At 64.6% G+C, this 19451-nt stretch overlaps 2 protein-coding genes across 4 annotated transcripts; one reads left to right on the forward strand and one right to left on the reverse strand.

Moving 5' to 3' along the window:
- Window positions 1-459: 459 nt before the first annotated feature.
- DDIT3 (DNA damage inducible transcript 3) lies at window positions 460-4982 on the forward strand. Its single transcript, XM_030554640.1, has 4 exons — window positions 460-726; window positions 3413-3460; window positions 3904-4058; window positions 4133-4982. The coding sequence occupies exons 3-4, from the start codon at window positions 3930-3932 to the stop codon at window positions 4559-4561; spliced, it is 558 nt and encodes a 185-aa protein (XP_030410500.1). The 5' UTR covers window positions 460-726; window positions 3413-3460; window positions 3904-3929; the 3' UTR covers window positions 4562-4982.
- On the reverse strand, window positions 4923-18135 carry MARS1 (methionyl-tRNA synthetase 1). Of its 3 annotated transcripts, XM_030554601.1 has the most exons (22): window positions 18016-18134; window positions 16378-16468; window positions 15287-15365; window positions 15058-15192; window positions 14605-14680; window positions 14330-14502; window positions 13598-13710; window positions 12645-12761; window positions 11991-12194; window positions 11460-11661; window positions 11143-11217; window positions 10840-11010; window positions 10458-10553; window positions 9380-9497; window positions 7769-7982; window positions 7530-7661; window positions 6899-7003; window positions 6385-6568; window positions 6206-6277; window positions 5928-5954; window positions 5506-5622; window positions 4923-5362 (listed from the first exon to the last, which is right to left on the reverse strand). In XM_030554601.1, the coding sequence occupies exons 1-22, from the start codon at window positions 18116-18118 to the stop codon at window positions 5213-5215; spliced, it is 2754 nt and encodes a 917-aa protein (XP_030410461.1). In that variant the 5' UTR covers window positions 18119-18134; the 3' UTR covers window positions 4923-5212. The 3 variants fall into 3 exon arrangements, with proteins under 3 accessions (XP_030410461.1, XP_030410462.1, XP_030410463.1); XM_030554602.1 differs by lacking the exon at window positions 5928-5954 and having other exon boundaries at window positions 18016-18133; XM_030554603.1 differs by lacking the exons at window positions 4923-5362; window positions 5506-5622; window positions 5928-5954; window positions 6385-6568 and having other exon boundaries at window positions 18016-18135.
- Window positions 18136-19451: the final 1316 nt, after the last annotated feature.

Raw genomic sequence — 19451 nt, forward strand, 5'->3', positions numbered from 1 at the left:
GGCAGGGGAGGCTGTCGGGGGGTTACCTTGGGGGGGCTGGAGGGTGTTTACCCTGGGGGGTTGGGGGCGGGAGCTGGGTCCCTGGCCGGGGGGGCTGTCGGGGGGTTACCCTGGGGGGGCTGGCGCTGGCCGGGGGGGCAGTCGGGGAGTTACCCTGGGGGGGTTGGGGGCGGGAGCTGGCCCCGGGGGGTCCCTGGCCGGGGGGGCTGGAGGGGGGGTTACCCTGGGGGGTCCCTGGCCGGAGGGGCCTGCCGGGGGGTTACCCTGGGGGGGCTGGCGCGGGAGCTGGCCCTGCCCCCCCCCGGGTCTGGCCCTTTAAGGGGCTGGCGGGTGGGGCGTGGCGTGACGTCACGGCGGCGCTCGGAGCGGCCCGCCGCGCGCCCGGCCCCCGTTGCCAGACGTTGCATCACCCGCCGCGTGACTCACCCTTTAAGACTCGTGACCCAGCGGGAGCCACTTCCGGGTGCGACGCGGCGGGCGCTCGCGCTGTCACCGTCAGGGGGCGTGGCCCGCCAGCCCGATTGGCCGGCGGCGAAGGCTACGTAATCAAGGGGGCACCGCCGATTGGCTAGAGCTGGTGCAAGGGTTGCGTCATGCGGACTTAAAGGGCGCGCGGCGGTGGAGGCGGCGGTTGCAGGCCGGCAGCAGCAGGAGAAGATGCGGGCGAGGATGAGCCGGAGGCAGCGCGGGAGCCGGGGCCAGGGGGAGCAGGGGCCGCGCAGGAAGGTGCGGGGGGGGCCGGGGCCTCGTCACCAGCCCACTGGCCAGCCGCCCTGGGGCAGGGCTACAGGGGCAGCCCGGACTCCTGGGTTCTATGGGGGGGCGGGGAGCCCGGACTCCTGGGTTCTATATGGGGGGAGTGGGAGGCGGGGAGCCCGGACTCCTGGGTTCTGGGCGGGGAGCCCGGACTCCTGGGTTCTATGGGGGGGCGGGGAGCCCGGACTCCTGGGTTCTATATGGGGGGAGTGGGAGGCGGGGAGCCCGGACTCCTGGGTTCTGGGCGGGGAGCCCGGACTCCTGGGTTCTATGGGGGGGGCGGGGAGCCCGGACTCCTGGGTTCTATGGGGGGGAGTTGGAGGCGGCTCCAGGGTTCTACGGGAGGGGGTCCAGACTCCTGGGTTCGGGGGGGGGGAGAATCCCGGACTCCTGGGTTCTCTCTAGCTCTGGGAGGGGAGTACCAGCCACGCTGGTTCTGTCCCAGTGAGGGGAGGGAGGAAACTGCCTGAGCCAGGACTCCTGCCTTCTGTTCCTAGCTCTGACCTTGCATAAGCTCAGCCGTTCCCTGCTGACCGCTGCACTGTGTCCTTACCATGGTGCACCGGCGGGCAGGCCCCTAACCAAAATGCCCCTGCCCCACACAGGTTGAAATGCAGGGAGGGAGTAGCTGCTGGCATCTGGGGAACTGATACAAGTGCCAGATTCCCGCTGTGAATTCCCTGTGACCCTGCTGTGGCACTTAGAGGCCAGGGTGAGGGGCATGTTAGACTTGCCTGAGATGAGCAGCAGGGCCGAGGGCTCGAGTACTGGCCTGGGGAGCCCAGTCTCTCCTGCTCCAGGAGATCCTTGGCCGTGTGCAGCCCTGCAGGGTAACGGGTTTGAGGGGAACACAACTTCCTTCCCTAGTGCTACTGAGATACTAGGCGCTCCTGCCTGGACCACCCAGCCTCTGCTCCCATTCCTCTGGGATCTTGGTAGTGGCTCCATGCAGCCAGGGCCCAAGCTGGTTCTGGGCCCCTACCTCAGCTGCCTTCTTGCATCAGTTGCCCCAGAAGCACACCGCGGGATGGCTGACGAAAGCCCTTGGAGTTTCTCTGGGGGTTACCAGGGAAGCACTGCTCTGAAATGCTGCTTTAACTGGCCAGGGAACCCCCATAGGGAGGGCCAGGAGCCCCTGTGGGGGCACTGGAAGGAGTGGGGATCTTGCCCTACAACAACCAAGAGGCTGAGATACCATGGGGACGGGTGCAGTTAGAGGAGGCAGCTTCTCTCCCCAGGCGCCCAGACCAGCTCAGCCTGAGGCTGCAGAGCTTTGTTCTATGAGCAAGAGAATCCAGTTCCTCTTGGCTTTTGATTCCAGCTGCAAAGCCCAGGCTCAGGGTGGCTTTCAGCAGCACTGCCTCTGATGTCTGCACTTCTAGCACTTGGGAGGAGATCCTGGCTCTTCCCCCAGCAGTGGGGTGGAAGCAGCTGGCTGGGAGAGGGCCACGGCGAGGCACACAGGCTGGTTGGCTCATTGCTTGGAAGTTCCCCAACATCATAGGCTAAAAATAGCCAGTGCTTGGAGCAGGCAGCAGTTCCAGGCAGGGAGGGGTCCTGGGGTCACACCAGGCTGGAGCAGGCAGCAGTTCCTGGCGGGGAGGGGTCGTGGGGTCACACCAGGCTGGAGCAGGCAGCAGTTCCTGGCGGGGAGGGGTCGTGGGGGATGACACCGGGCTGGAGCAGGCAGCAGTTCCTGGCAGGGAGGGGTCCTGGGGGTCACACCGGGCTGGAGCAGGCAGCAGTTCCCGGCGGGGAGGGGTCGTGGGGTCACACCAGGCTGGAGCAGGCAGCAGTTCCCGGCGGGGAGGGGTCGTGGGGTCACACCAGGCTGGAGCAGGCAGCAGTTCCCGGCGGGGAGGGGTCGTGGGGTCACACCAGGCTGGAGCAGGCAGCAGTTCCCGGCAGGGAGGGGTCCTGGGGGTCACACCGGGCTGGAGCAGGCAGCAGTTCCAGGCAGGGAGGGGTCCTGGGGGTCACACCAGGCTGGAGCAGGCAGCAGTTCCTGGCGGGGAGGGGTCGTGGGGTCACACCAGGCTGGAGCAGGCAGCAGTTCCCGGCGGGGAGGGGTCGTGGGGTCACACCAGGCTGGAGCAGGCAGCAGTTCCCGGCGGGGAGGGGTCGTGGGGTCACACCAGGCTGGAGCAGGCAGCAGTTCCAGGCAGGGAGGGGTCGTGGGGTCACACCAGGCTGGAGCAGGCAGCAGTTCCCGGCGGGGAGGGGTCGTGGGGTCACACCAGGCTGGAGCAGGCAGCAGTTCCTGGCGGGGAGGGGTCGTGGGGTCACACCAGGCTGGAGCAGGCAGCAGTTCCCGGCAGGGAGGGGTCCTGGGGGTCACACCGGGCTGGAGCAGGCAGCAGTTCCAGGCAGGGAGGGGTCCTGGGGGTCACACCAGGCTGGAGCAGGCAGCAGTTCCAGGCGGGGAGGGGTCCTGGGGGTCACACCGGGCTGGAGCAGGCAGCAGTTCCAGGCGGGGAGGGGTCCTGGGGGTCACACCGGGCTGGAGAGGAGGGCAACCAGCAGTTCCCTGTAGATTTCTTTGGGTCGCACTTTCCTTTCCATCTCCGCTAGTGCTGCCTGGTTCTGGCTTCATGGGGCCCGGGGGGGTTTTGCCAAACCGCTGCCTTGTCTGATTCCGTCTTTGCTTTTCCCCCAGTCTTCTAGACGAAAGTGCGTCTTCATACATCACCACACGTGAGAGCAGGTGAGGCCTGGGGCTGGTCGGTACGTGTTAGGGTGGGATGCAGCTGAGATGGAGGTCCCATGGGGCCAGATCCCAGCCCCCAAGCTCCCTCTGCAGCAGTGAAAGGGAGCTTTCCTGCTCGCTGTGCTGGAGAGAGCTGGCCTGCCCCACTCAGTCAGGCTGTGGGGACACCCAAGGGGGCAGCCCTCCACCTACCCACAGCTGCTCCTGCCAGGGCATCAGGCTGAGACATGCTGCTCTCTGCCCTGGGCTAAAGCCGCTGGCCCCCCTGGCATGACTGTGAGACGTGGTGTTGGCCCTTAGAGCCTCTCCCAGGGCCCCTTTCAGCTCTTCCCGCAGCTGCTGCTTTGTTTTATTGTAGGGTTGCAGAGGGGAGCTTTGCACAGTGCCCCCTGGGCCCGGTTTTGGGCCTGCTGCTAATGGTTTTCTCCCTCTTTCGCCAGGGAGACTGCCTGGCCCAGACCTGACGATGGCAGCTGAGCCAGTGCCCGCCTCCCTGCCCAGCTGGGAGCTGGAGGCCTGGTACGAGGACCTGCAGGAGGTGCTGTCCTCAGATGAGCATGGGGGGACGTCCCTGCCCCCCGAGGGAGTGGAACAGGTGAGTAAGGGGCAGGCAGGGGGGCCCACTAGCCTGGCTTGCCCCTTAGCCCCACTGACTCACTCTCTCTGCAGAAGGACCTTGCCACGCTTGATGCCACAGCCCTACTATGGGGCTTGGATTGCCCAGCCCCCTTGGTGGAGCCGACAGGCGATGCCCCCGAGAGCTGCGAGCTGGATGCCAGCTTGACAGCCGAGCTGCTGGAGCTGCTGAGCGGAACGGCCGAGGAGCTGGTGGGGCTCCCTGAATCCGACTCCAGCCAGAGCTCCCCGGCTCAGACCTGCACGGAGGACGAGGAGGGGGCAGTGAAGAGGAAGAGAAGCAGCCAGCCCCAGGGGCAGGGCAAGAAGCGGTGCGGGGAGAAGGAGCAGAATGAGAGGAGGGTGACAGAGCTGGTGGCCGAGAACGAGCGGCTCAAGCAGGAGATTGAGCGGCTGAGTGCGGAGGTGGAGGCCACCAGGGCGGCGCTGATCGAGCGCATGGTGAACCTGCAGAAAGTGTAGGGCTGAACTGAGCCCAAGGGGCTGCAGGGTCCTGTGCCTGTTGGACTCACAGTGGGCAGCTGGGCCCCACTTGCCACAAGACAGCTGTGCAGAGCCAGGACTGGACCTGAGGCTGAATGGACCAGTGGCTGCCCAGGGCAGACTGACTCAGACCACAGCCCCGGGGGCCCTACGGCTGCTGGTGCTGCGGGCGGGAGCTCCCACTCCTGGTTGTGCCAGCGTGGTGCTTGGGGCTCGAAGCACTCGGCCACGTTCTCACAGGCCAGCTGGCACAACCCTGCACATGATGAACTGCTATTTAACGAGGGCTGGTGACTCCCGCAGCTGCAGAAAGGGCTGTTGTAACGAGCGTCACAGCATGTCTAGCAAACCCTTTATTGTACGTCCCCACATAGTCCTCCATTACAGCCCATCTGCCCGATCGGCTCTGCGGGTCCTTGTGTGGGCTGGGAACAGCGGGAGGCGGGTCAGGGGCCCCTTGCACTCGGCATAGTTGCTGCAGGAGGGGCCCAAAGGGGAGGCTGGGCTGGGCTGGGCCGGGCCCCACAGCCTGGGTTGCTCACAGGTATTTCTTCTGGGGCTGGAGGGGGCAGGTGCAGCTCTCCCAGCATGGGGAGAACCAGTGCTGCCAATGGGGCTGCCACGCAGGAGTTATTTCCTCTTCCCCTTGGGGGCCGGCAGCTCAGGGGTCTTCCCCTCAGCCAGCGCCAGCTGCTTCTTCAGTTCCAGCAGCTTGGCAACCTCGCCGTCGATCTGCCCCTTCTCTGCCTTGCTGGCCTTCAGCTGGCGCACATGGTCGGCCTGGGCACAGAGGGCAACGGTTAGCGCAGTGCTCTGACTCCCTCCCTGCCCCAGGCAGGGGAGAATCTGAACCGCAGGGCTTGGGGGGCTTCGCCCTGCCAGGAGTGCAGCCTGCCCTGAGCACAAGCAGAGGTGCCACTCACCTGTTTGGACACCTCCTCGGCCAACTCCTTGACCTTCTGGGGGTCCCCTGCCAGCACAGCGCCTCCCCCAGGCCCAGGGGGTGTCACGTCGGCCGAGGCCACGCGGGCAGCCTGTACCTGCGGAGGGAAAGGGAAGTCAGGGAGTCCCAACACAGCAGGCTCTGCCAGCCTTTGCCAGGCCTAGCTGAGCCCCCTCCCTGGGGGTTGAGGGAGAATTCCCCCCGGTGGAGCCAGGCAGCAGGTAGGGGCAGTGCCTCCATAGCATCGGTGAGGGCACCACGCATGCGTAATTCCTGCAGGGCTGGGGCGCACGGCACTGGGGGTGTGGAAGAAAAGGCAGGGACAGGTCACTCATGCCCCCGCCCCCCCTCTGGTCCCCTGACAAGCCACAGGTGTGCCCCAGAGAGCAGGGCCAGCGTTACCTGCAGCTCCAAGGTGGAGTCTTCAGGCTGGGAAAGGAGAGAGGAGACAGCAGATGAGGACAGGTAGCAAGAGCACAAAGCATGAGGCTGCGCAAGGCAAGCAAGGGCTTCCTACCCTCCCCCGGGGCCAGAGGGATTCACAGGCTCCCTGCCAGCAGTGGGTCACACAGGAGCTGGGGGGCCTGCCCCAGCCCCCAAGAAATGGCTCTCCGTATGAGCAGGCCCCAAGGTACCAAAGATTCCACAAGCAGGGGATGGGGGTCAAGATTAGGGCTCACCTGCCCTCCTCCAAACTGCTTCCGCAGGGCTTCAATCTGCTCGTTCTCCAGCTTCTGGAACAGGGGTGTCACCTGGCAGGGGAGGGGGAAAAGTTAATGTCCAGCCTGCCCACCACCTTCCCTCTGCCTCCCTCCAGACTCCGCCAATCCCCTGTGCCAGGCCCTGGCTGTGCGCCTACCGTGCCGATCTGGTGCCCGGGGGGCAAGAGGCAGAGGAAGGTGTCCGTCAGCACGTTGCAGGCCTGTGGCACACACAGCTGGCGCTGGATGGTGGCGCTGATGCCTGGCATGTAGGGCTGCAGCATGACTGAGATCAGGGCGGCGATATTGACAGCCACGCCTGTCACCGTGCCTGCCCGAGTCCTGGAAAATGGGACCACCCCACGTCAGAGCAGGGCGCAGATTCCAGCAATCACAGTGTTTTGGGGGCATCGGCCTGGCTCCCAGCCACAAAACCAATGGCCAGAATCAGCACAATAGGCAGACTGGACTAGCAGGGAATGTGTGGGGGAGGGGATCCCATATCGGGGGGCGGGGGTGAGTTTGGCGCATTCACCTGGTCACTAGGACTTGGCTAAGCCAGTGGAACAGCTACCCCCCCTCGCTGAGCCAGGCAGCCCCAATTCCCCCCCACCGGGGGTTCCTCTGCCCCCCAGGGGTGAGCTGGTAGGTGGGTCTGGCCCTGCCCCCTACCTGTCAGCGTCGTGACCCTTGATCCGTTTCCAAGGTTCGTTCACCTGGATGTACTGGTTGCCATAGCGAGAAATACTCAGGATGCAGCGCAGGGCATCCCGGATCCTGCGGGGGGGACATGGACTCAGACTGCAGCCAGCATGGAGCAGGGTGATCACCTAGTCCGCCCTGCACCTCTAAGGCCCCCCCCCCGACCTCCAATCCTGGGTTCCAGAGCCCAGCATCCAGAGAAGGCATCATTGATGCCAGTTCAAATCTGCCTGGGCCCCTCGCTGCAGGGGGAGGCGAAAATCTCGGCCAATCTGACCAGGGGGGGAATTCCTTCCCGACCCCACTTATGGTGACCAGCTGGAACCTGAGCATGTGGGTGAGACCTGCCAGCCACACACCGTGATGAGCTGGGGGAAGGAATCTCACCAGCTCGCTGTCCCTGGCTGCATGGGGCATGGACGCCTCTTCTGCCAGCTACTGCCCCATATACCCCCCAGGCCACACCCTCCTGGAGCAAACCAACACAGGGCCTCTGGGGGCTGGCCACTCTGTGCCCCCCCCGGCCCCCCCACGCTGACCACAGCTGGGCAGGGCATGGCCAGAGCCAGCCTGCCGGTGCCCCTCAGCCCCCGGGACGCACCGGATCTTCTCCAGCAGCTGGTTGTACTGGCGCAGCTCCAGGGTGACATGAGCCAGCAGCCGCTTGTCGTCCGCGCCCAGCTCCATGGGGGGGACGCGCCCACCGAAGAACTTACAGACGAACATCCCGGCCCTGAGGGGGGAGAGAGTGTGAGCCACATCCCACCCACGCCAAGCCTGGCCCATCTCCTTCCACATCCACAGCCTGCCCCGGCGCCCCCCGCGAGGCCCGCCTGGTACCTGTTGACGAAATTGCCCAGGTTGTTGAGCAGCTCTGAGTTGTTCTTCAGCATGAGGTCGGTCCAGGAGAAGGCGCTGTCCTGCCCCTCGGGGCGCAGGAAGAGCAGGTAGAAGCGCCAGATGTCAGCGGGGATCCCCGTGTCCTGGGCCATGTCCCCAAACACCCCCACGCCGCGGCTCTTGGAGAACTTCCCGTCCTCGTAGTTCAGGTACTCTGGGGACAGCGCGAGAGACTGGAGTCTGCACGTCATCCTCCCCGAGCCTGCCCCCCAGCCTGCAGCCCCCATGGCCTAACTCCTCCCTCGCCCCCCCCACACTGCCCCCTAGCAACCAACCCTGCTCTGCCCCCCCATACTGCCCCCTAGCAACCAACCCTGCTCTGCCCACCCCACACTGCCTCCTAGCAACCAACCCTGCTCTGCCCCCCCCGCACTGCCTCCTAGCAACCAACCCTGCTCTGCCCCCCCTGCACTGCCCCCTAGCAACCAAACCCGCCCTGGCCCACCCATCACTGCCCCCTAGCAACCAACCCTGCTCTGCCTCCCCCCACACTGCCTCCTAGCAACCAACCCTGCTCTGCCTCCCCCCGCACTGCCCCCTAGCAACCAACCCTGCTCTACCCACCCTGCACTGCCCCCTAGCAACCAACCCTGCTCTGCCCCCCCATACTGCCCCCTAGCAACCAACCCTGCTCTGCCCCCCCCACACTGCCCCCTAGCAACCAACCCTGCTCTGCCCCCCCCGCACTGCCTCCTAGCAACCAACCCTGCTCTGCCCCCCCTGCACTGCCCCCTAGCAACCAAACCCGCCCTGGCCCACCCATCACTGCCCCCTAGCAACCAACCCTGCTCTGCCTCCCCCCACACTGCCTCCTAGCAACCAACCCTGCTCTGCCTCCCCCCGCACTGCCTCCTAGCAACCAACCCTGCTCTACCCACCCTGCACTGCCCCCTAGCAACCAACCCTGCTCTGGCCCACCCACACTGCCTCCTAGCAACCAACCCTGCTCTGGCCAACCCACACTGCCTCCTAGCAACCAACCCTGCTCTGCCCCCCCACAGTGCCCCCTAGCAACCAACCCTGCTCTACCCACCCTGCACTGCCCCCTAGCAACCAACCCTGCTCTGGCCCACCCAGCACTGCCCCCTAGCAACCAACCCTGCTCTGCCCCCCGCACTGCCTCCTAGCAACCAAACCCGCCCTGGCCCACCCATCACTGCCTCCTAGCAACCAACCCTGCTCTGCCTCCCCACACTGCCCCCTAGCAACCAACCCTGCTCTGCCTCCCCCTGCACTGCCCCCTAGCAACCAAACCCGCCCTGGCCCACCCATCACTGCCCCCTAGCAACCAACCCTGCTCTGCCTCCCCACACTGCCCCCTAGCAACCAACCCTGCTCTGCCTCCCCCCGCACTGCCCCCTAGCAACCAACCCTGCTCTGCCTCCCCCCGCACTGCCCCCTAGCAACCAACCCTGCTCTGGCCCACCCAGCACTGCCCCCTAGCAACCAACCCTGCCCTGCCTCCCGCCCCCTCCCGGCACTGTCCCCAGTCCCTCCCTGGCCTGCCCTGCACTGCCCCCTAGTAATCAGCCACCTCCCGCCCCACGGTACCCGTGGCGACAAGGTGGTTGACCAGCGTGTAGTTATCCTCAGCACCGAGCAGCGTGCAGGGGAAGATGACGCTGTGGAAGGGGACGTTGTCCTTGGCCATGAAGTTGTAGAGCTGGACCTGAAGATGTGGGGGGTCGGGGGGTGTCAGTCCTAGCGGTGCTGAGCCCAGTGGCACGGCTTGGGGGGGGGGGGGGCTCAGTCCCACCCTCAGAGGCAGCCTGGCCCCCGGCCCCCATGCACCCTGGAGCTAGGTGGCACCGTGGGCGCTGCCCCTCCCTTGCCCCATCTCATCTCATTGGCAAGTTCTGCCCATTCCAGACCTAATGAGTCCCGGATGGGCTCCCACTCCGCCTCCTAGAGCAGGGGTGGGCAAACTATGGCCTGGCCGGCCCTCCAGCTGTTTTCATCTGGCCTCGAGCTCCCGCCAGGGAGTGGGGTCCGGAGCTTCCCACTCCGTGCGGCTCCCAGAAGCAGGGGCATGTCCCCCCTCCGGCTCCTACGCGTATGGGCACCCAAGGGGCTCCGCTCTGCACGCTGCCCCTGCAGCTCCCATTGGCTGGGAACCGCGATCAATGGGAACTAGAGGGTGGTGCCTGCAGATGGGGCAGCGCACAGCCGCCTGGCTGTGCCTCTGCGTAGGAGCTGGAGAGAAGACATGCCGCGGCTTCTGGGAGCTGCTTGAGATAAGTGCCGCCCGGAGCCTGCACCCCATTGCCTCTCCCCATGCTCCAACTCCCTTCCCCAGCCCTGATCCCCCTCCTACCCTCCGAACCCCTCAGTCCCAGCCCGGAGCCCCCTCCTGCACCCTGAACTCATTTCTGACCCCACCCCAGAGCCCACACCCCAACTCCAATTTCGTGAGCATTCATAGCCCCCCATACGATTTCCCTACCCAGATGTGGCCCTTGGGCCACAACGTCCCCACCCCCGTCCTAGAGCATTTTCTAGCCATGGCACCACAAGTGGGGGAGGGGACAGGCTGCAGATCCGGAGCAGAACCCAAGAGTCCTGACCCCCCCCCCACAAGGTGGGGCCAGATCCCAACCCTCCGAGGGGCCCGGGCTCGACGGCACCTCACCTGCTGCGGGTTCTTCCACCATCTCTCCCACTGGTCTGTGTAGTTGGCCGTGATGGACAGATAGCCGATTGGGGCATCGAACCAGACGTAGAACACCTGGGGGGACAGGGACAGAGCGGCACAGGGGCTCACTCACCTTTGGTCAGGTCAGTCTCTGAGGCAGAGCCCGCTGCCCTTGCCCAGGGCATATATGTGGGATGAAGCAGGGCGGTTCCTCAGGGGCAGCACATCCCAGGCTGGCCCGCCCCAGAGCAGGCCCACAGCTGCAAGGCAGACGCCCCGGTGGAGCGCCAGGGCAGAGGATGCTCCCGGTGACAGAGCAGGCAGCAGGGGGTCCCAGGCTGAGCTGCTCCAGCCCCGTCCGCCCAGCGGCCCAGCTCACCTTGTCACGGAAGCCGTCCAGGGGGACGGGCGTCCCCCATTTCAGGTCACGGGTGATGCAGCGGGGCTTGAGGCCATCGCGGATCCAGGAGCGGGTGATGAAGCGGGAGTTGGCCGTCCAGTTGCCCGTGGCCCACGACTGCTCCAGCCACTTCTCCAGGCGCTCCTCCAGCTGCCGGGGGACGAGAAACAAGCTGGAGCTAGAACTCGCTGTCGCAGATTTTTTTATTTTGGGGGGGGGGGGGGGGGGCGGGTTCCTCCACCCCCTGCTCCAGACTCCTTCCCATCCCCTCCCAGCACTCACCTGGGGCAGGTTCAGGAAGAGATGCTGCGAGGATTTCACCACCGGGGAGTCTTTGCACACTTTGCACTGAGGTTTCTGGGGGGAGGAAGCACACGGCCTGTGAAGCACGGGGGAGGGGGAGGGGGAGAATGCAGAGACCGCAGCGCACGAGGCAGGGGTTCATGGGCCGATGGGCACAATCAAAGAGCCGCCTTCCCAGGGTCCTTGGGGAGCGTCACGCTGGGGGGCCAGACAGCGGCCAAGCGCTTGCTGCCCGTCTCCTGCCATGCCCGACTCCCCCACGCCAGCCCTGCCTGGCCCCCCGCTGACCGCGGTACCTTGAGCTCCACCGCATTGATGAGTTTCCCGCACTTGTCGCACTGGTCGCCCCGGGCCTCCTCATAGTTGCAGAAGGGGCAGGTGCCCTCCACAAAGCGGTCGGCCAAGAAGCGCTGGCAGCGCTCGCACCGCAGCTGGTCCACGGTGTCCGTCAGCAGCATGTTGCACGCCAGCAGGCGCTGGAAGATGTCCTGGGCTATTCTGAGACAAGCCAGGGGATGATGGGAGAACAGCAAGGGCTACACTGGGGCCCCGCCGCCTGCCAGTCATCGCCCCCAGACCGCAACAGCTGCTCAAGGAATGCGGGGGGCAGCTCGCACCTTGGTCTGGAGGGGGAACAATGCCCAACACACCAGGCCCGGGAGACAACTGCAGTGTCCTGACGGAGCCATGGCAGCCCCATGGGGAACGTCCCCCACTCCGCATCCTCCTCCCTCCCTGGGTCTTGCCGCTCCCGCACGCCCGCCCCAGTCCAGCCCCGCTCTCCTGGGCCCCGCCCTGGTGACACCCCCGGCCGGCGCGACACCTACGTGGTCTGGTGGGTCGTGGTGGTCCGGCCAAAGTAGTCAAAGGAGATGTCGAACCAGCGGTAGATCTGGACGTGGATGGCGTTGTACTTGTCGCAGATCTGCTGGGGCGTCAGCCCCTCCTCCAGGGCCTTGGTCTCCGTGGCTGTGCCGTACTCGTCCGTGCCGCACACGTACAGTGTGTTCCAGTTCCGCAGGCGGCAGTACCTGGCCGAAGGGGGGAGCCTTAGATCCCCTGGAGGGGCCTTGCGCCCCGCTGCCCTTGGGGGCTGCAGAGGCCCATGGGGTTTGAGGGCTGCTGCGCTGGACCCCTGGGGTGGGGGATGGTGGGGCAGGCTCTGGGAAGTGGCCTCTAAGCTCTGTCCTTGGGCACCCTTCTCTCCCACTGACCCAAGGGGACAGACAGACCTACCAGTCCCCGGTACCCCAAGTGCCTGCCATACCCAGGCCCATGGGTGCCAGTTATGCCTACACAGCAGCGTGGCCCCCCTCTGCCAGCCCAGCCCTCGTCCTCCTCCAGGCTGGGACACAGCTGCTCCAACTGGGAAGACCCTGCATTCCCCTTTCTCTGGGAGCCCAGCAGGGCTGCGCTGGGGGCTGGCCAAGACTCCCGGCCAAAACTGCCAAACCGCTGGGACCTGCCCCAGGCCGCCATACCTGGCGAAGACGTCGGCACTGAGGACGCAGCCGATGATGTTCCCCAGGTGGGGCACGTTGTTGACGTAGGGCAAGGCACTGGTAATCAGGACGTTCCTTCTGCCCTCCACAGGCAGCCTGGGGAGAGAAGGGCCATGAGCCGCCCAGGGAGGGGGATCCTGGCCTGCAGGCTGGGGGCAGATGGCTGGGCCCTTGCCCCCAAACCAGCAGGGGCTGGGTATGCTGCCCAGGGAGAGAACAGGACGAGGGACCCCCTCTCATCACTCCCCTAGCGATCACGGGCCAGCCAAAGGGCCTTTTGTGACGAAGTGGGAATATTGTTAATGTTTTCTCTGAGTGCTGTGTGGGTGCCTCAGTTTCCCCTATACATTTCCCGAGTGTCATGGGGTGTATGATTGTTGCAGAGCTCTAGGGGACCAGTGTGATGGTGTCTGCACAGAAAATGGCCGATACCCTGTCTCCTGATGGCCTGGGCCCCTCCTTTGCAAGGCGACAACTGAAGGTGTTGGAGAACAAAGAGGTCAGTGACCTCCTGGCCCAGGAAAGAGACAAAGGCGAGTAGTGGGGGGGGGAGGGGTGTGGGCTGGAGAGTTTCAGTTTGGAGCTGGCTGGGAAAATAGAGGGGAGCCCAGACAGACCTCCTGGCCTCCCCTGGCCCCCAAGATGGACCTGACTGAGGGGGTCCTGTTCTCTGTACCTGCAAGGCCGGTCTTGAACTGTGTTCCTGTCGGCTAAATAAACCTTCTGTTTTACTGGCAGGTTGAGAGTCACGGTGAATCGCAGGAAGCCGGGGGTGCAGGGCCTTGTCTGCCCCAAAGTCCATGACAACTTTCACGGGCGACAGAGCCGGACCCTTACACAGCAACACCACCCGCCATGGGTGAGCTCAGCAGCCAGTCCCGCACCCTCCAGCCCCCGGCTCAGCTCCCTTCTCCACACCCCGCGGCACTCACACAGGGCTCGGCGGCTGCCAGCGTTCGGGCAGGGTTGCCGGGCCTCTGGCCCAGGCTTCCGCGGCAGCTGCGATTTCTTCCTCCGACAACGAGCGCTCGGCCAATTCCTCTTCCTAGCGGGAGGGACGCTGAGTGAGCAAGGTGGGGCAGTAGCTGCGCTTGGCGCTAGGGCCGCAGACGCTCAAGGCAACGCCACCAGCAGAGAAAGCTGCCAGCTGGAGCCCTGCACCCCAGTGTGGGACTGGAGAGTATCCCCACACCCAGGGGAAGGACGGGCACTGCTCCAAGGCAGGGGGCTCGGAGTTTCTCCTCCTGCAAAGCAGGCGTCCGCACACCCACCATAAGTCTTGCTGTTCCCAGTCGTGTTTCAGTTCAGCTGTCCCCGGGGGCTGGTTATATGACACACACTTGGGTTCGGGGCCCAGAGCTCAGAACAGCCGCTGTTTAAAGGCCTGTGGGTTTCTCTGATCAGCAGTGATACCCCCCACCTTACCCCCCAGGGTCAGGCTGCAGCCTGATCCCCTGGGCCGGGCACAGAACGGCAGCAGCATCGGTCCATGGCTGAGCGGGCAGGGCCAGAGAGGCTCCGTATAGCACCTCTCTCAAGAGGGTTTCCATGCTCTGAAGAACTGCAAGAATCCCCAGCCTAGCTCAGCCCCCAGGTCCACCAAGCGCAGCCAGCCCCAGGCCGGGCCGAGGGGCAGCCGTGCCAGAGCTAAGGGGGGACAGTACCTCTGGCTCATTAGCTGCTGGCTTCTCCCAGTGCAGGGTGGGCCCTGGCTGTTTCTGCAGATAGACTTTGAATGCCTGGGCTCCCTTGGGTGTCAGCACGGACACCGCGGCACTTCTGCAGGGCTCCGAGAGGTTCATGGTCTGGAACCAGCTCCTCAGAGCCTGCAGCTCGTCTTCAAAAGAGGAGAAAGGCGTCACCCCAGGTGGGCGCAGGCACCCGGTCCTGAGCAGACCCTCGGGGTGCCAGCACCACAGCCCCCAGCAGCAGCTCTTACCTGGCAGGCAGGATTCATCCCGCAGCACAGGGAACAGGGTAGCCCAGAGGACAATGTCGGCTACTGATTCTGCCTCCTAGAAGAAAGCAGAGCGCGTGAAGGCGAGAGCAGCGGGGAGCCGGACGCCGGGGGTCTTTGTAGAACCATGTTTATTGCAGGAGAGCGGTACGCCCCTGCAGCTCCGAGTGAGACGCTAGCATTGCATGCTGGGATGAGCTCACCACATCAGAGACAGAAGCTACAAGCTGCTTCCTTCACGTGACTTTGAGCACCTGGCCAGCTGCCCTTTCGAGGGTGAAGTCGGGGCTCCCTGGGCTAACGATTTAAGCGATTCCAAAGATCAGGGGACCAAAAGCCAGGACTCCTGGGTTCTATTCCCAACCCGGCCATGCCCTTCCTGTGGGAGAGACAAGGCACTTCAGCTCAGCAGGCCTCGGTCCATATATTACTCACCCCGGCCAGGTAAGGAGTGGCTTTGCTGGTCAAGCTTTGATCAATGTAGGTTAACGTTTTCCTGATGGCCCCCAGAACCTCTCCTCCTTTCTTTCCTTGCACCAGGTGGCAATATAGGGCTGTGGACACGGCCGGCTAAGGACAGAGACAAAGGTTTAGCCTCGTCGGAGAAAGCCTGTGCATCGGACACGCGTGTTGCTGCCAAGTTGCGCTTCTCCAGGTGACCCACCTGCAGCTCCGTTGCTTCCCATTCAAGCCACTGATTGGTGAGATCGTTGGGCTCCTCTCCAGCTAAGAGGAAGAAGTACCTGCAGGGCAGGAAGGAAGGGCAGGGCTGAACGCATGTGGCAGATCCAGCCCAAGGGATTTGGCAGCCCAGGTAACTCCACTCAGCGCCCATCACCGGAGCGTTGACTTCCCCTCACTCACACAGCACGTCACTGGCACAGCTGGGAACAGACCCAGGAGTTCCAACATCCCTTTGCTCTAACCACTAGGCAGGGGACTTAGCATATTTTTTGGTGGCCTCCCACTCTCGCTGGTGGCCGCACTGACACATTTTCCTAAAACACTTCATTAACGTCAGGAGAAACAAACTTGCACATCCACACCCCCAAATCCTGGTCATTTCTTCATGTAGTAAGTCTCCTGGAAAAGTGATACTTGCCTGTTTAATATCCCTTTTTTCAGCAAGCCCCAGGACAGATTAAGCCTGGGGGAAAGCGAGAGGGGGAGAAAGCGGGAGCCAGGGGCCATGGGGGGGATGCAACGGGGGCCTGGGGTGGCAGCAGAAGCCCCACCTGCCCCCCTCCTGCCCAAGGTGGGTGGAGAGCTCACCTTGCTCCTGCAATGTTGTGCCCCACCTGTCTCCAGAGGCACATCCTGGAGCAACGGGGAGGAAGGGGAACAGATTGATACTTTGCAACCCACCCCTGCCGATCCCCCTCTGGGTCTGTTCTGCCCCCCGGTGGCCAGACCCCGCATTTGAGAAACTCTGCACCAGACCCACTCCCCAGCTGCGGCCAGGAACCATTCCCCCCCGGCCCTAAAAGCTGCAGGAAATACTTCAGCAAAACCAGAGGATTGCCAGGCATGAGATCCTGGGGCGGGACCCAGCCCTGAACGCTGAATGCCCAAGAACCGGCCAGGACCCGAGAACAGCACGATGCCAAGTTCCTCGTCCGACTGCAGCAGGCACCGGGGAGTCGCTTTTGGGGCCCGTTCCCAGCCGCAGGACAGCGTGTCCTCAGAGAGCACTGGCACGACCTTGCACCGGGCCGGGGAGACCCGCCAGCCCAGAAACCAGCAGGGGACACTTACTGACAGATGGCATTTGGGGAGAAGAGGACAGTGCCGCTGTCCAGGTGCAGGGCTGGCACCCGCGGGTGGGTGAGAAAAGGGACCACGTGACCTGCAGAGGGGAAAGCATGTGGCATTAGGGCACTGGAGCCTAAGCCAAGGAGACCGGGGCCTAGGGAGAGGGGAGGATTGAGGGGCATGGGCCCTGGGGGAGCTAAGGCACAACCGGGGGGATTGAGGGGCCCTGAGGGAGGTGACCCCAGACAAAAAGGAGCTAGGGCAGGGGTTCTCAAACTGGGGGTCGGGACCCCTCAAGGGGCCGTGAAATTATTACATGGGGGGTCGCAAGCTGTCAACCTCCACCCCAAACCCCGCTTTGTTTCCAGCATTTATAATGGTGTTAAATATACAAAAATGTGTTCCTAATTTATAAGGGGGGGGTCGCACTCAGAGACTTGCTGTGTGAAAGGGGTCACCAGTGGAAAAGTTTGAGAGCCCCTGGGCTAGGGAAAAAGGGGCAGTAGAGACGGGTCCCTGAGAAGGGCGAGATGACACCAGGAAGGGGGTCATAGAAGATGGTCCATGATGCAGGTGGGGGGGTCTTTACACATGTGGGAGGACACATCTGGCCAGGACCTGTGGGGGCTCCAGGTGGGAGGGGAGCACTGTGAGGGAGCCATGGGCAGGTGGGGAGGTCTCCTGAGGGGACACAGGGGACGTGCCCTGGGCAGAAAGGGGGGATGACATGGGGAGGGGGCACAGGGGCACCGTCAGGAGTAATCCTGGGGGAGTGGGAGGCACAGTTCCCTGGGAGAACAGGGGGAGGTTGGACGGGAGGGGTCCTGGGGGCCATGGGGAGAGGAGGAGGAGGAAGAAGCCCGGGGGGGCCCAGGCTGGAAGGGGGGGGCAGAGGGGGAGAAAAGGGGGACGACCACCAAGGGAGTGGAGCACTAGAAGGCTGGGGTTGGAGGGGAAGGGGAATTGGGAGGCAGGGCACTGGGGCAGATGGGGACTGGGGGGGTGCTGAGCCAGGGGGGTCCCAGGGACAGGACAGCAGGTCGAGCATGTGGCGGTTCAGGGATCTGCACCAGGGAAGGGGAATCTGGGGGGGACCAAGGGGCAGGCAGGTGGGCTTGTGAGGGGGGCATTGGGGCATGTTGAGATGGGGGTGCGGGGGGGCCGGGGAGGAGGCAGGTGGGGCTTGGGAAGGAAGTAGGGGGGGCGGGCAGAGAGGCTGGGGCAGGAAAGGGACAGGAGGGATTGGGGGGGCCAAGGGGCACGCAGGGGTGCCAACGCGCAGGGGGCGAGGGGCAGGACGGGGGTGCCGAGGAGGAGGCAGGTGGGGCTGGAGATGGGGGTTGCTGGGGAGATGGTGGGGGTAGGGAGGGGGGCGCTGGGGGGTCAAGGGGCAGGAGGGAGTTTGGGGGCCAAGAGGGCGAGCAGGGGGCGCAGGGGGGGCCGGGGTGGGGGGCGCAGTGGGGGGTGGGAGGTTGCCTGGGGCGCTGGGGGGGCGCTGGGGAGGAGGCGGGGGGGCCGGGGTGGGGGGCGCAGGGGGAGGTGGGGGGTTGCTGGGGGCGCCGGGGAGGGGGGCGCAGGGGGGGCCGGGGTGGGGGGCGCAGTGGGGGGTGGGGGGTTGCCGGGGGGCCCCGCCCCACTCACCGTCCGGGGGGACCCGCTCCAGCCGCACGCGGGCCCCGCTGGCCCCGGCCGCCGCCAGCACCTTGAGGCCCTGGGTGCTGCCCTCGCTCAGGTAGAGCCGCATCCTCGCCCGGCCACGCTCCCCGCCGCCCGCTGATGCAACGGGGCCGCCGGGCCGCCCCGGGGCGCCTGGGGCCTGTAGTCCCGCCGGCCGCGGCGGGACTACGAGCCCCACAATGCACCGCGGCGCAGCGCGGAAGTGTCGTGAAAGGGCCGCTAGGCTGGTGGTTACCAAGGAGAGGGGTCCTGGCCATGGTTGCTATGGTTACCAGGAAACTGGGCTCGGATGGCCAAGGTTACTATGGTTACCATGGGACGGGGCAGACCCCCCCCCACCATTAATCTCATTTCACACACACACACCTTATTACCCCATGCAGAATGGCCGTGGGAACGTCACAGCACCATGCTGTGATGTCACCAGCACACGCCATGACATCATGGGAGCATTGTCACGGGGGGCGGGGCGGCCTGACGGAAAGCCATGACGTCACGGGATTGCACCCCACATCACGCGTGACACTCACGCCATTTCTGACCTCACACCCGCCTTCGCCCTCACCTTCGCGTGCCGCCTCTGGTGATGTCATAGCACGTCTGATGTAGGAGACGATGTCATGACGTCAAGACCTCACAGCGTTCCCAGGGACCTGGGCTGGATTGATCTGTCTAGGGTTTAACCCTTCTCTGGCCCCATTGTTACACAGAAGGGAAACTGAGGCACAAAGACACAACGTGATGTGCCCATAGTCACCCAGTGAAGCTGCCAGAGCAGGGCCTTGAACCCAGGTTATGTATGTGCCCCACCGCTGGCCCACCCTTCCTTTCGGTGTGGGCTGTGGAGTTTGCTGGGAAAATCCAGGAAAGTTCAGATTGGGGCTACCAGCTTCCTTCGTAACAGACAAGACGAGGATGGAGACCTCCAAACCCTCGGACTTGCAGCGCTTGGGCGCACCCCAGCATGCTCACTGGGGTTGTGAGGAGGCCAGCGTGTGCTCCAGAGCTCAGCCACCGCACAGACCAACCACAGCAGCATGGCACAAGAGAGCAACGAGCGACAATACGCACCGGACTCCACTGCCGGATGCACACTCGGCTCAGTGTCAGCCTGGCGCCGCTGGATAGCATCACCTTCCCTGGCACAGCCTGAGTGGAGAGCGCCCACCGCTCACCCTGCGAGTCAGTGACAGAGCAACAGATGGGACCCAGGAATCCCGAATCCAGTCCTCTGTTCTTGCTGCTAGAGCACACCTCCTTCCAGAACTGGGAACAGAACCCAGGAGATCTGGCGCCCCTCCCCCTGCTCTAACCACCAGACCCCACAACCAGGAACACAATCCAGGAGTCCTGAGCCCCAGTCCCTCCCACCACTCTCATCCACTAGGCCCTGCTCCCTT

This window comes from Gopherus evgoodei, chromosome 3 (genome assembly GCF_007399415.2).
Source record: "Gopherus evgoodei ecotype Sinaloan lineage chromosome 3, rGopEvg1_v1.p, whole genome shotgun sequence".
NCBI classification, from domain to species: domain Eukaryota; kingdom Metazoa; phylum Chordata; order Testudines; family Testudinidae; genus Gopherus; species Gopherus evgoodei.